Source organism: Chiloscyllium plagiosum, unplaced genomic scaffold (genome assembly GCF_037043375.1).
Source record: "Chiloscyllium plagiosum isolate Xiang-an unplaced genomic scaffold, Cpla_swu_hap1 HiC_scaffold_22, whole genome shotgun sequence".
NCBI lineage: Eukaryota > Metazoa > Chordata > Chondrichthyes > Orectolobiformes > Hemiscylliidae > Chiloscyllium > Chiloscyllium plagiosum.
The window spans coordinates 63,114,446-63,129,173 of record NW_028270160.1 but is presented as its reverse complement, the minus strand read 5'-3'; the positions used below and the strand labels follow the sequence as shown (position 1 = coordinate 63,129,173).

The following is a 14,728-nucleotide window of genomic DNA, read 5'->3' as shown; positions in this document are numbered from 1 at the left end:
CCCCCTTACCCTTCACCCCCCCCCCCCCCGCACCCCACCCTTCCCTCGCTCCCTTCCTCCCCCTCCTGCTGACAGTCGGCTGATCATGGATAGGGATCTTTAGTGGGAGAGAAATGTGTGTTTTCTTTCTGGGCTGTGGTCTAAATGGAATTGTCCCACCTCCACACTGATTCACCTGTCTATCTCCCTTGCTTTCAAATCCATACAGGGAGCAATCCGTCTGCGGCAGGTTGATTGAAGCTACAGATTCCAAATCTCCAACATTAGCCATGCTATGTTGGGGAAATACATCATATGGACAGCTTGGACTTGGTGGTATCGATGAGGAGGTTGTTTTAGAACCAAGAATCTGTGAGTTTTTCCAAAGCAGAAAGATTCGTGATTTGGGATGTGGCCGCAGACATACAGTTTTTGTTCTTGATGATGGGACTGTTTACAGCTGTGGATGTAATGATCTGGGCCAGCTGGGACATGAGAAAGCAAGAAAGAGACCAGGTAAGCCCACAGGTTGCAGTGGTGCAATCTTTGTTAGAAAGTTTGATTTTTGGGAGCTTGTTTTCAAAACTAATTGCTTAGAATACATGGCACAGAAACTGGCCAAAAACAGAAAATGCTGGAAATACTTGGATTTGGCTCTTTCATCAAAGTGGGGGGGAGGAAAATGAAGACCCTGTTGTCCCCTAGGAGCGGGACTGTGTCTAGACTTCCATATCCACCTCCCTTACAACCTCTGTGTGAGTGTGTGTGTGTCTCTCTTTATCAACCTAGGCCGGAAAGATTTATGGGAATGTTTCTTGGGCTGGGGAGATTTAGTTATGAAGGGAGATTAGACTGGTTGTTTTTCCTTAGAGCAGAGGAGACTGAAGGGGTGCATGATTGAGATTATAAATTATGAGGGGCATATATAAGGTAGACAGGAAGAAACATTTCCCTTCATGGAAGGATCAATAATCGAGGCAGAAATTTAAGATAAGGGGCACTTGGTCTGGAGGGCATAGTCATAGAAACGTAGAAACAGACCCTTCAGTCTAACTCATCCATGCCAGCCAGCTATCCTAAACTAATGTAGTCCTATTTGCCAGCACTTGGCCCACATCCCTGTCAACCCGTCCTATTCACATACTCGTCCAGATGCCTCTTAAATGTCATAGTTGTACCAGTCTCCATAAATTCCTCTGGCAGCTCATTCCATATATGCACTATCCTTTGCGTGAAAAAGTTGATCCTTGGGTCCCTTTCAAATCTTTTCACTCTTACCCTAAACCTACCCACACCCTCACCCCAGGGAAAAGACCTTGTCTATTTACCCTATTCATGCCCCTTATGATTTTATAAAGCTCTATAAGATCACCTTTAGCCTCTGCTCCAGGGCAAACTGCCCCAGCTTGTTCAGCCTCTCCCTATAGCTCAAACACTCCAATCCTTGCAACCTGTGGGCGGCACGGTGGCACAGTGGTTAGCACTGTTGCCTCACAGCGCCAGAGATCCGGGTTCAATTCCCGCCTCAGGCGACTGACTGTGTGGAGTTTGCACGTTCTCCCCGTGCCTGCGTGGGTTTCCTCCGGGTGCTCCGGTTTCCTCCCACAGTCCAAAGATGTGCAGGTCAGGTGAATTGGCCATGCTAAATTGCCCGTAGTGTTAGGTGCATTAGTCAGGCGTAAATATAGAGGAATGGGTCTGGGTGGGTTACTCTTCGAAGGATCAGTGTGGACTTGTTGGGCCGAAGGGCCGGTTTCCAAACTGTAGGGAATCTAAACTAAAAAAACGTACAGCATGTCGGTTCAAAAAGGCAGCTCATCGCCATCTTCTCAAGGGCAAATAGAGGTGGGGAATAAGTGCTGGCCCAGCTAGTGATGCCAGGTCCCATGAGTGATTTTCAAAAAAAGATCAAATTGTATTCTCTTTTGCATGGTGGTTTCACCTCGCCACACGACACGATAGATGGTAAATGTGAAGATGGACTTTGTCTTCACAAGGACTGTGTTGTGTACACTCTTCCCAATACTGTTCTGGGCAGATGCATCTGCGACAGGCAGATTGGTCAGGGGGAGGCCAGGTATGTTTTTCCACCTTGCTGATCCCTGCTGATTTCCGTTTTGCTGACACCTTCCGCAGACTCAGTACGGCAACTATTTCCTTTAGGATTCTGTCAGTACTGGCATTGCTGAACATTAAAGTCCCAAACCCAGAGTACATTCTGTGTGCTTGCCTCCCTCTGCACTTCCTCGACAATGGTGTTCAACATGGTGCAATACTGATTCATCAGCTGACAATGTGGCAGTAGATAGTAATCAGTAGGTTTCCATGTTCATTTTTGACCTAATGCCATGCGACCCAACGCTCCATTTCAATGTTGAGGGCTACCATGGAAACTCCCTCCTGAATACATACCACTGTGCTGACACCTCTGCTGTGTCTGTCCTGCTGGTAGAACAGGAACTACCCAGGAATGGTGTTAGTCATATCTGGGATGTTGTCCAAAAGGTATGATTCCGTAAATACGAATTTGTCAGACGGTTACTTAATTAGTCTCAATTTTAGCTATAGCCCCCAGAAGTTAATATGGCACGCTTTGAGAGCTGTGTTTTTCCATTGTAATTTGCAATGCCTAGTCAGATTTTGGAAATGTGTAGAAGTAACAGGGTTGTTATCATGGGTGACTTTAACTTCCCTAATATTGATTGGAACCTGCTTAATTCAAATAGTTTGGATGAAGTAGTTTTTGTCAGATGTGTCCATGATTGCTTCCTGTAGTAGATGTAGATAGTCCGATTAGAGGGGGGGCCGTATTGAATTTGGTGCTTGGCAATGAACCATCTATCTCTTAGTGGGAGAGCATTTTGGTGATGGTGATCACAACTCCATGACCTTCACTATTCTCACTGAGAGGGATAGGAGCACGCGGAATGGGAAAGTATTTAATTGTGGGAGGGGGAATTAGCATGCTATTAGTCAGGAGCTGGGACACTGAAATTAAGAACAGGTGTTTTCAGGGAAATGCACAACAGAAATGTGGAGGTTGTTTAAGAAGCACCAGGTTTGTCCCACTGAGGCAAGGAAGGGGTGGTAGGTTGAAAGAACCTTTGGTGACAAGGGATGTGGAACATCTAGTCAAGAGGAAGAAGGAAGCTTACTTAAGGTTGAGAAGACAAGGATCAGACAGTGCTTTAGAGAGCTACCAGGTAGCCAGGATGGAACTGAAGAATGGACTGAGGAGAGTTAGAAGGGGGCACAAGAAAGTTTTAGCAGGTAGAATTAAAGAAAGCCATCAGGGTGATAGGAAGAAGAATGTGCTGAAAATTTTGTAAAACATAAAGGGTTCAGAAAAGATTTACAAGGATGTTGCCAGGGTTGGAGGATTTGAGCTGTGGGGAGAGGCTGAACACGCTGGGGCTGTTTTCCCTGGAGCGTCGGAGGCTGAGGGGTGACCTTATAGAGGTTTTAAAAATCATGAGGGGCGTGGATAGGCTAAATGGACAAAGTCTTTTCCCTGGGGTGGGGGAGTCCAGAACTAGAGGGCATAGATTTAGGGTGAGAGGGGAAAACTATAAAAGAGACCTAAGGGGCAACATTTTCATGCAGAGGGTGGTATATGTAGGGAATGAGCCACCAAAGAAAGTGGTGGAGGCTGGTACAATTGGAACATTTAAAAGGCATTTGGATGGATATATAAATAGGAAGGGTTTGGAGGGGTATGGGCCAATTCCTGGCAGGTGGGGCTAGATTGGGTTGGGATTTCTGGTTGGCATGGACAAGTTGGACTGAAGGGTCTGTTTTCATGCTGTACATCTCTGACTCTACAAGGATAGGTAAATCCCCTGGACCAGACGGATATACCCTAGGTTACTACAGGAAGTGAGGGATGAGATTGTTGTACCTTTGGCAATGATTTTTGCATCCTCACTGTCCACTGGAGTGGTGCCATATGATTGGAGGGAGACAAATGTTAACACTCTTGTTCAAGGCAGGTAAAAGGCATAATCCTGAGAATTATAAATTGGTCAGTCTTGCATCTGTGGGGTGCAAAGTAATGGAGAGGATTCTGAGACAGAATTTATGATTACTTGGGGAACCATAATTTGATTAGAGATGGTCTGCATGGCTTTGTGAGTGGCAAATCATGCCTCAAACCTTATTGAATTCTTTGAGAATGTGATAAAACAAGTTGATGAAGGTAGAGCAGTTGATGTGCTGTACATTGATTTTAGCAAGGCGTTTGATAAGGTTCCCCATGGTAGGCTCATTCAGAAAGTAAGGAGGCATGGCATACAGGGAAACTGGTCAGTCTGGATACAGCATTGGCTGGCCCATAGGAGACAGAGGGTGGTGGTCGTCAGTGACAAGTATTCAGCCTGGAGCTCTGTGACCAGTGATGTTCCATATGGATCGGTTCTGGGACCTCTGCTCTTTGTGATTTTTATAAATAACTTGGATGAGGAAGTGGAAGGGTGGGTTAGTAAGTTTGCTGATGACACAACGGTTGGTGGAGCTGTGGATAGTGTGGAGGTTGCAACGAGACGTTGACAGAATGCAGAACTGGGCTGAGAAATGGCAGATGGAGTTCAACTTGGAAAAGTGTGAAGTGATTCACTCTGGAAGGTCGAATTTGAATGCGGAATGCAGTGTTAAAGACAGGATTCTTGGCAGTGTGGAGGAACAGCGGGATCTTGGGGTCCATGTTTATAGATCACTCAAAGTTGCCACCAAGTTGATTGGGTTGTTAAGAAGACATATGTTGGCTTTCATTAGCAGGGCACTTGAGTTTAAGAACCACGAGGTTATGCTGCAGCTCTATAGAGAGTTGGTTACACCATTCTTGCAATAGTTGAGTTCTGGTTGCCTCATTATCGGAAACATGTGGAAGCTTTAGAGAGGGTGCAGAGGAGACTTAGCAGGATGTAGCCTGGATGGAGGGCATGTCTTATGAAGAAAGGTTGAGGGAGTTAGGGCTTATCTCGTTGGAGCGAAGAGGGATGAGAGGTGACTCGATAGAGGTGTGCAAGATGTTGGGAGGCATAGATAGAGTGGATAACCACAGACTTTACTCAGTGGTGGATGCATGGATGACACTGCCAGCAGTATTAGTAGAGTCAGATACATTAGGGACATTTAAGCGACTCTTGGATAGGCACAGAACCTTTATAAATGCCTCCCACTGTTCTGCTGTAGATTTACCCACAGACTAAGTAGCTTTTCTTAGTCTATTTTTGATAGGTCCTGCCTTATTTTAACAAAATGTGCCTTACCCAAATCCAAAACCCTTTCACACATGCCATCCTTTGCCTTTTCGATAACAAACTTACAAATTTGATGTTGTGGTTGTTATCACTAAAACATTCGCCCTTTGTCACCACTTCATTAAATCCAGCACTGCACCATCCCTTACAGGATCACTGTATTGATATAAAATAAACTCTTCTGTATACATTTCAGGAAATCTGCCTCTCTAAACCTTTTACACTGTGAGTATCCTAAACAATATTGTCATTGATAATACTGTGGTAAATGTAATTATTATTGTTTTCACAGACCTTCATGAAATGACTACATATCTGCTCAATTGCCTGCTGACTGGGGGCTGATAACACTTTCCCAACAATGAATGGCTGGAGCCCTTTTCTTCAAACTTGTACTCTCTACCCATAAAGCCTCATTTCACAGTCTTTCCAAGATATCATCCCTTCTTAACTGCAATAACTGACTCTAACTAATAAGAAAATACCACTTCCACTTTTGAAACTTCCTTACGCCTTGGTCCCAGAATGAGTTCCTTTGCATCTGTTATCTTTCTCCTAAAAGGTAGAGATCTTGGGTTTGGAGGATGCTGTTGAAGATTATTCAGTGAGTTACAGCAATGCAGCTTGATAGCACTGTGGTGGTAGTCGTTGAGGTAGAGAATGCAAACGATGGTGGATAACTTGCCAATCAAGTGGTGTACTTTGTCCTGGATTGTGTCAAGCTGCTGTTTCAAGCTACACTTACCCAGCCAAGTGGTGGCTATTCTATCACACTCCTGAATTATGCCTTGTAGATGGGTGGCAGAAAATGCATTACTTGACACACATTTCTTACGTCAGATCTGCTCTTTAGCCAGTTTCTGGTCCATGTAATCCCTGAATCGTGATTGTAGTTAGTGTTGTCAATCTTGTGCTGTACTGTGCCCAGAGATCAAGCTAAATTTAATTTTTTTAATATATTTTGGAGTATAGAGCAAGTTGGGGCACTGGATGCTCAGAATATCACTGCCGTTTCATGTGGAGAGATGCATACTCTTGCACTAAATGATAGTGGTCAAGTGTTTGCTTGGGGTCTTGCCAAAGATGGTCAGTTGGGTTTGGCTATCACAGAAGAAAGTGTCCGGGTTCCCAGGTAAGTACTTTGTATTTTCACTGACTGTTTTAAATAGTTTTATTTGAAATACTATGCATAGTATTAAAGAGATAAATGTTTGTTTGAAGAGATATACTAACTTTCTGAAGTGTTTTAAATTAAAACAAAACTATTTGTTGTAATTTCATGCAACTTGCTGCTTCCATCTGTTCAGTCCTATATTTTCTATCTTATCATATCATCATCAGCAATTTTGGATATCCAGTTTCCATTCTTTTATTTAAATAATTGATATTAATTTCCAAAAACTGAAGCCCCAGTGCAGATCTACGGAGAATGCCATTTGTCACATGTAACCCATATCTCAAGGTTGCTTCCAAATCTATTCTAATTTATATTAATCTCTTGTCTACAAATTTGTCAAATGCCTTCTGGACCTTCATAGAGAATGTCCACAGATATTCCATTGCCAATAAGAGGCTTTATTGAATTCAGCATTATTGTCGTCATGACCTATCCGTCAAATCCTTGGTGATTCTTTAATCAACTCATAAAGGTCAAGTCATTCTGTGTTCAAAGATCAATTCCAATAACTTCCCTGTTGAGTGCCATAATTTCCTTGTTTCTTCCTTCCTTTAATCAGGAAATTATATCTGCAATGTTCTTATCAAAGGCATGTTCTAAATCAAGAGAGCATTGAAAATTTGTGATGGGTACATCGTCTTTAAATATTGTGGATAAGTAATTGTGAAGTCTCTGAGCTTTGTCTGTAGTATATACCATTGTTTTCTTCGCTGCTGTTTTCTTTTAACTTCGAGTCATTAGGGATGTAGAGCATGGAAACAGACCCCTCAGTCTAAATCTTCCATGTTGACCAGATATCCTAAATTAATCTGGTCCCATTTGCCAACTTATCCTCCTCACCCCTTTCTATTCATATACCCATCCCGATGCCTCTGAGAGCGCTGTGTCTGCTTTGATTTTTGTTCTCAAGCTCTGGAATGGGACTTAACCTTGTGATTCTGCGATGAGAGTGCTACCAACTAAGCCACAGCTGACCTCTATTGATAAAATGATTTTGTTGTCAATGCAGCTTTATGAAAGCGAATTCATAAGCAAACCACATTTGCTAAGAATTTTCTGAGAATCTAATTAGGATAAATCAGGGGAAGCCATGGCGATTGGATATTTTGAGTTTTCAAAAGGTATTTAATAATCTGCCACACAAAATAATGTTGCACAATAGAAGGTAATGTATTAGTCTAAATAGAGGATCAATTAAAAGATGAGCAAGAGAATCAGAATTAATCATTTTCAGGTTGGCAGGTGGCAGGGTGCCAACTGGTTGGATGCTACAAGGATTAATGATGGGGCTCCCTGCCACTATTTATAGTCCAAATTAAGGACTTCAGTGAGCTATGTCAAGGTAGGGAGGAAAGCTTGAAGTTTAGGAATGGAATTCCAGAACTTGATCTGGACACAACCACTGATTCGTAGCTTGATTAAAATGGATTATACTTTAGAGTTTCAGAGTTTGAGGGATTTGGGTATCATGCATTATTGTGTTGAAGGAGATTAGAGGTAGGGAAGGGGTAGGCTATGGATGGTTTTGAAAATAAGTGTACAATCAAGGTATAAGAACACCACAAGTAGGAAAACCTGAGTAGGCTATTCGATCCCTCGAACCTGTTCCTCTTTTCAACAGGCTGATCCGACACTCCTCATGTTCACTTTCCTGCCATTTCTTCAAAACCCTCGATTCCCCTCCTGAAAAGATTCTCTCAGTTTTAAATATGCAAAAGGGCTCTGCCCCCACAGCTCTGTCTCTTCGTAACTCCTTGCCACAGAACCGTCTGAGAAGAGAATTCCTTCTCATCCAAGCTTTAAATTGGTGCCCTTATTTCTGAGACTATGCGCCCTGGTCCTGTGGATTCTCTCATGAGGGGAAACATCCTTTCAACATTTACCTTATCAAGCCCCTAAAAAAGGCTATATGTTTCAATGCGATCACCTTTCATTCTTCTAAATTCCAATGAGTTGAGTTCCAACCTGTTTAACCTTTGCTCATAAGACAATTCCTCCATACCAGGAATCATTTAGTGAACCTTACCTGAACTGCTTCCAATGAAATAATGTGTTTCCTTGGATGAGGGGACCAGACTGCTCTCAGTACTCCAGTTGGGGTCTCACCTTGTACAGTTGTCCTGAGACTTAACAGTTCAGAGTATAAAAGTTGGTAAGTGTACCGTTTACATGTGCACACAGAAGACACTTTTTTTCTGATTTGAAAAAAAATTCCCTGTTCCCACTTATTTCCTTAACAGTGGATTCCAGCAATTTTCCAAAGACTAAAGTCAGGCTAATCAGTCTACTGCTCCCTGTTTTCTCTCTTTCTCGAATATTTTTGTCACATTTGTTACTTTCCAATAGTTTTCGGTCATCTCAAAGTGATTGCCTGAATAGTGACTCTTCACACTGCCCAAAAAATGGATTCAGCACAAGAGATTTAGATTCCAGAAGGTTAACGTTAAGGTTACAGAATTTGTTGCAATGTAACAGTGGGAGTTGTATGCGAGTGGAAATCTAGTACAGTGGGGAAGGAAGTACTCCCTATTAACGTAGAGCTTTTTTGTAAATATTTGATTGAATCTAAGTAAAAAGGAACAGCAGTATAAGTGGTGTATGTAATTAACAGCATGGGGAAGTTTTGTGAGACTCATTATCATCAAGGCACCCTAAGTAGGTATGTACATTGAGTGAATTCAATTCAGAGTTGGTACAGAAAATCAGAAAGAGGAAAAATTATCTGGATACTTTGTTCCAGGAGACAGTCAACCATATTACGTTAGGAAGAGGCACAGATTTGATTACTGATCAGGCAGTAGGGTATGATTGAGAGTCAAACGTGTAAGCTGCAGTGCTGGAGGAACCTCTTCAGTTGAGCTTATTGAATCGTTAAAACATTCTTGAAGGGTGTGGAGTGTGAAGTCTGCAGTGTGGTTGGACAAATCACAGCACTGTGACACATAAGACCATTCAAGTTGAGGGGAGTTTAATAGAAAATGGAAGCATTGGCAATAGCTTCTGTCGCTGGAAACTGAGAGCTCTAAAAGCTATGTTGCTTGTTCTAATCTAGTTAAAAACATCTCCTTTCAATGATAGGAAAGCTTGGAGTGTGGGAGGAGAAGGTCCATTTGTTAAGGTTCATATTAATCAGCAACTTGGTTAGAATGAGGTTCTTTAGAGGGGGTTTGAGGACTAAACAGAACCTCAACATAAATAATCTCTGGGTTATACTACCTAACTATGTACAAATTGGCAGCGGGTCAAATGGATCAGAGCTGAATGTTGTTTGACTTGAGAGAGTAGGGTTTTGATTTCATATGGCATTTGTACCAATAGTATCAAAAGAAACTATTTTGTTGGAACAGGCTCAATTTAACTGGGTCCTGAGCAATCATACAGCTGTGGATAGAACTTCAAACTGGAAAGTGGCTGGGTGTGGTTTGGGGATGCATTGGTCGATTCTGAATCCAACAAGAAAAATCAGGCCACTGAAGAGTGCAGTGATTGGTAAAGATCAGCAAAGTGTCACAGGAGAGGACAAATCATTTAACTGTAATAATGCATCAGGGAATGTTAAAATTAAGAGCTTTACCTGAATACATGTTGTTTATAACAAAATCAGCAATTTAATGGCATAAATAGAGATTTAATTTAATTGCTGTAACAGAAATGTAGTAGCATTCTAGGGACTAAATATTTCAGGGATTTGACATCTACAAAAGGCAGACAAGATGAAAAAGGAGGGAGTGCCATGTAGCCCTAAAAATCAAAGATGATGTAGGACACTAGTGAGGAAGAACCTTGGCTCGGAAGAGCAGGAACCATCACTTTGGGTCCAGGAGGCAATTAACAAAAGGTAAGAAAATGCTGCAGGGTGCAGTATGTAGGCACCTTGGCGGTAGCTATCCCTTCTTTTGCCAGTACATAATGGGTGCAGTTTCCCCTTTTCACCCCAAACTGGAAAATTTAATCAACATGCCTCCTCATCGTTCCTTGGCCCTAACTCTGACCTTGCCTTTTACCTCTAAAATTTCCCTGCTTCCACATATGGAAGTTATGAATATTGGTTGATAGCCTAATTCCAAAGATTTGCTTAGTCACCTCTGCACACTTTGCAATGCCTGGCTTTTTTTATAAAGAAAATATTCCATTATCCTCCACTGCATCTATTCTAATGATGCAAAATCCATACCATGAATCTATGTAAAAAAAGATTAGCAAAAATAAATGATTTCCATAAAGGCTGAGACCAGATAAATTGAAAAGTCAGGAAATGGCAGTGGTTTTGGATCTCTCTTCATGGTAGAAAATATCAAAAGCACCACAGAAGCAATGAAAGAGGTTATAATCTTCCAAAACTTCCTAGAGTCTGTCCATGCTAATAACTTCCCTGAATAGTTCATTGTTCATAGGTTTGTCCAGAGCCCAACTTGCATTTTATTCACTTAATGTTGTTTTTAAAAAAACTGAGATAATTTTAGTTGGATTGTGATTTCTACTTGTAAGATGTTCTTTTGGAGTCAGCTTGTCTGTGTGGCTTGTTACTTAGCCTGAAAACTAATATCATGACAATTGTCCCATTCTTGGTTCATTCTAAAACTTATTACTACATAATACTGTCCAGAATACGGAGTAAATATTAATTGCATTTATTATTTGAGCTGTTCTGATTTGACCAGTCTCTAACAAAAAAGTTTTCCATAATAATTATATTACTTTCTTCATACTGTATTTGTATATTTCCTGAGACTATCATCAGATCTCTTGACAAAAGCTTTAATTTCTTTATCTTTGCTTGGTACTACCGCAGTTTCCAGTGTCTGGCCACCCCTACTGAAGTTTTAATTGTCTCATCAATATTGTTGCTACTGCTTGCTCAATTTTATTTTCCATTCTAAAGGTTTTATAGTTTGGAAACTTAGGTGTCAGCTGAACCTAATCTTTGGCCAAGTCTTTGAGATGACTACTGTATCATAGCCTTTCAATTGAATTTGTTTTCCAAACTCTCTTTGTGTGCAACATGCATTTGTGTACCTAACTCTCAGCCAGATAGCTACCTCCTCTCTCCTTGTGTTTTGATGAATATTACAAAAATGTAGGTAATGTAAATAATTTGACATTCGTCTTATTTATACTTTTTCAGGAATATAAAATCCTTAGTAGAAGTACAGATAACACAGGTGGCCTGTGGTTATCATCATTCCCTTGCATTGTCAAAAGGTAAGGAAAGATTTTGTTGAGACCTTAAACAGAAATGCTTTGTCAAATATTTATTTGCTACGTAGTACATTCCACTTGAATGACGTTTTCTCTTCACACGTGTGTATCAACTGGAATGTGTACCAGAAAGTTGTTAGGTTTCCAGTAAAGCTGATACAAAGCTACTGAGATCCCTGCAAGATTGAATTCATGATCCATTTGTTGATTTGTCTCCTCATGTCATTCTATCATTTACTGGATTTTCATGTATTCTTGAACATGACTGTAAAACATGAGCAGAAGTACTAAGGACACAGGAAATCTGAAATAAAAAACCAAATAGCTGAAGTGCACAACAGGCTGAGGTAGCATCTATGGTTAGATAAACAGATGATGGACTGGATATTAACAAGGGTGGGTTGCTTGGATGAATGGGGATGAGGAGGTAGATTTTCAGGCAAGAATTTAGGGTGATTTGAGTTAGTTTGCATACTGTAGAGGTTTTGTCTTGTACTTAGTCATACAGCACAGAAACAGACCCTTCTATCCAACTCGTCCATGCTGCCCAGGTTTCCCAAAGTATACTAGTCCCATTTGCCTGCATTTGGCCTATATTTTTGAAACCTTTCCTATTCATGTATCTGTCCAAACGCATTTTAAATATTGGAACTGTACCTGCATCTACAACAAGCATTAGCTCCTTTTCCTGTCTCCTTTAAAGTCAAAAGTGGGCAAGTTGAGGTTTTTCAGAATGTTAAAATTTTAACTTCTGACCCCAACCATCCAACTTTGGAGGTTGCAGTCAGCTTTTAAGAGAATGCAGGAGAAATGTAACTGGGGTGAGGAGGTCGTTTGATTTGTTGAAAAAAAGTGTGGAATGTCTGTGATGGGTTTGAGAGCAGAATTAATTAAATGACACATGGGAAATAGAAAAGGGGACGGTGGCAAGAAACCTAAGATGGTTCCAAAGGATGTGTGATGAAATGTAGAAGGGAAAGAGAAGCAAGAAAAATGTAGTAGAAGATTGTGGTGGAGGTAAACATGCTTCTATTTTAGGTTTCAATAGTTTCTTCAAAGGATTCTTCATAAATATCATAAATTTGGTAGTATATTAAAGTGTTAAAAAATAATTTATAAAGAATAGAATTAATAATATAGTGAGAATATTGGAACTTGAACTGTTAATTTGTCAGCTACACTTTTTTTCTTATTGGTTTTTATTTGTTCACATTAAATTTAAGGTAGTGTTTCTAATTAAGAACATAAGGGTGGAGAGGCAGGTAGTGTTGCGAAAGCTGGAGGCTGCAGAGGGCTTGGACATACTAGGAGAGTTGCTAAACAAATGGCAAATGAAAAGTGAAATTATGTACTTTGGCAGGAAGAATATAGGCATTTCTAAATGGGGAAAAGCACAAAGGGACTTGAGTCTCAGTTCAAGATTCTCATAAGGTCACATCCAAATTCATTTGGCAGCCAGGAAGGCAAATGCAATGTCAGCATTCACTTCAAGAGGCCTAGAATACAAGAGCAAGGATATATTGTTGGGCCTATATAAGACTCTGGTCAGATAGTGTTTGGAATATTGTGAGCAGTTTTGGGCCCCATATCTAAGGAAGGGTGTGCTTGTGTTGGAAGGGGTACAGAGAAGGTTTACAAGAATGATCTTGCGATGAAGGACTTGCCATGTGAGGAGTGGTTGAGGACTGTGGGTCTGTACTGTATGGAGTTTAGAAGGATGAAAGGGGATCTGCTTGAAACTTAGAGGATATTGAAAGACTTGGATAGAGTGGACAAAAAGATGATGTTTGCATCCATTGGAGAGACTAGGACCTGAGGGCACAGCCTTTAGAACTGAGATGAGAAATTTCCTCAACTAGAGGGTGGGGGTCTGTAGAATCCATTGCCATAGAAAACCATAATGGAGGTCAAGTTATTGAATATATTTAAAACGGCGATAGATAGGTTCTTGATTATTGAAGGAATCGAGGGTTATGGAGAGAAGGCAGGTGATTGGTTTTAAGAAACACATAAGCCGCCATGATCAAATGGTGGAGAAGATTTAATGGGTCGAATTCTACTCCAGTATCTTATGGTTAAGAAACATTGAGAGCAGGAGTAGACATTTCAGCTCTGTGAGGTAGTTCTACCATTAAATAACCATGGCTGATGCGTTTCAAATCCACCTTCCCACTGTATTCCAAAATTGCTCTTATTTCTTCAGTGTTCAAAGTCTATCACAGTCTTTTTTTTAACATATATTTGTTTGGCATGTGAGCTTAGCTGGCTAGGCCAGCTTTTATTGCTTCTCTTGATTCACTGAAAAGTTGAATATCAGTCTTTGATATCACCTCCATTTTCTCTCTCCACACATTTTGCCAGACCTCTTGATTGTTCAGAACAGTTTCTGTTTCAGATTTCTAGTCGCTTCAGTGTTTTGTTTAGTTTCAATTTTTGCACCATTGCCACAAGTATTTCAAGTACCAGATGCTACAGGTAGAAATCAGAGAATATTGTTTGAAACTTGAAAAATAAATGGCAGTATTGTAACCTTGTTTAACTGAAGTGTATGCTTCAGCAAAAAGAAAAATGTTATTGTGTATCAAATTTTCTCAATTTATTGTATTTTCTCTTAATTGTTTTTGCAAACTGTCTTTCAGGAAGTCAAGTTTTCTCATGGGGACAAAATAAGAATGGGCAACTGGGATTAGGTCAAGATATTGGAAACCAGCCATCACCGCAACCTGTTAGATCTTTAAATGGTGTTCCTTTTGTTCAGATTGCAGCAGGTGGAGCGCACAGTTTTGCAGTCTCACTCTCAGGGGCTGTGTTTGGTTGGGGATGCAACAAATTTGGCCAGCTTGGCTTGAATGATGAGCATGGTGAGTAATTAGAAATCAGCAACAAACATAAAAGCAGACAGAATTATAGGTGAAAAATCAGAGGGAAATCTCAATGGAGATTTTATTGTGTGTTGAACTAAGGCCGGTGAAATAAGAGATTGCCGATGAAATGGGAGTTATATTTTTATATTCCCTTCTGCCATTTTAGACTTGTGGATTTTGTATTTATATTGCTCCTGTGGGTGCATATGAGGCCCTTATGATTTCATCAGCATCTAAATGTCCAAAAAACC

General features: G+C 40.8%; 1 protein-coding gene across 3 annotated transcripts in view; it reads left to right on the top strand.

Annotated features, from left to right (window-relative positions):
* herc4 (HECT and RLD domain containing E3 ubiquitin protein ligase 4) overlaps positions 1 to 14,728 on the top strand; it is a 107,048-nt gene that overhangs the window by 4,352 nt on the left and 87,968 nt on the right. For all 3 annotated transcript variants that reach the window (XR_015760967.1, XM_087999123.1, XM_087999122.1), the window contains exons 2-5: positions 209 to 495; positions 6,210 to 6,369; positions 11,540 to 11,616; positions 14,253 to 14,474. Coding sequence is in view for 2 of the 3 variants with exons in the window: in XM_087999122.1 (XP_087855248.1) it covers positions 209 to 495; positions 6,210 to 6,369; positions 11,540 to 11,616; positions 14,253 to 14,474 (746 nt within the window). In the remaining variant the exon portion in view is untranslated. The remainder of the gene's footprint in view (positions 1 to 208; positions 496 to 6,209; positions 6,370 to 11,539; positions 11,617 to 14,252; positions 14,475 to 14,728) is intronic.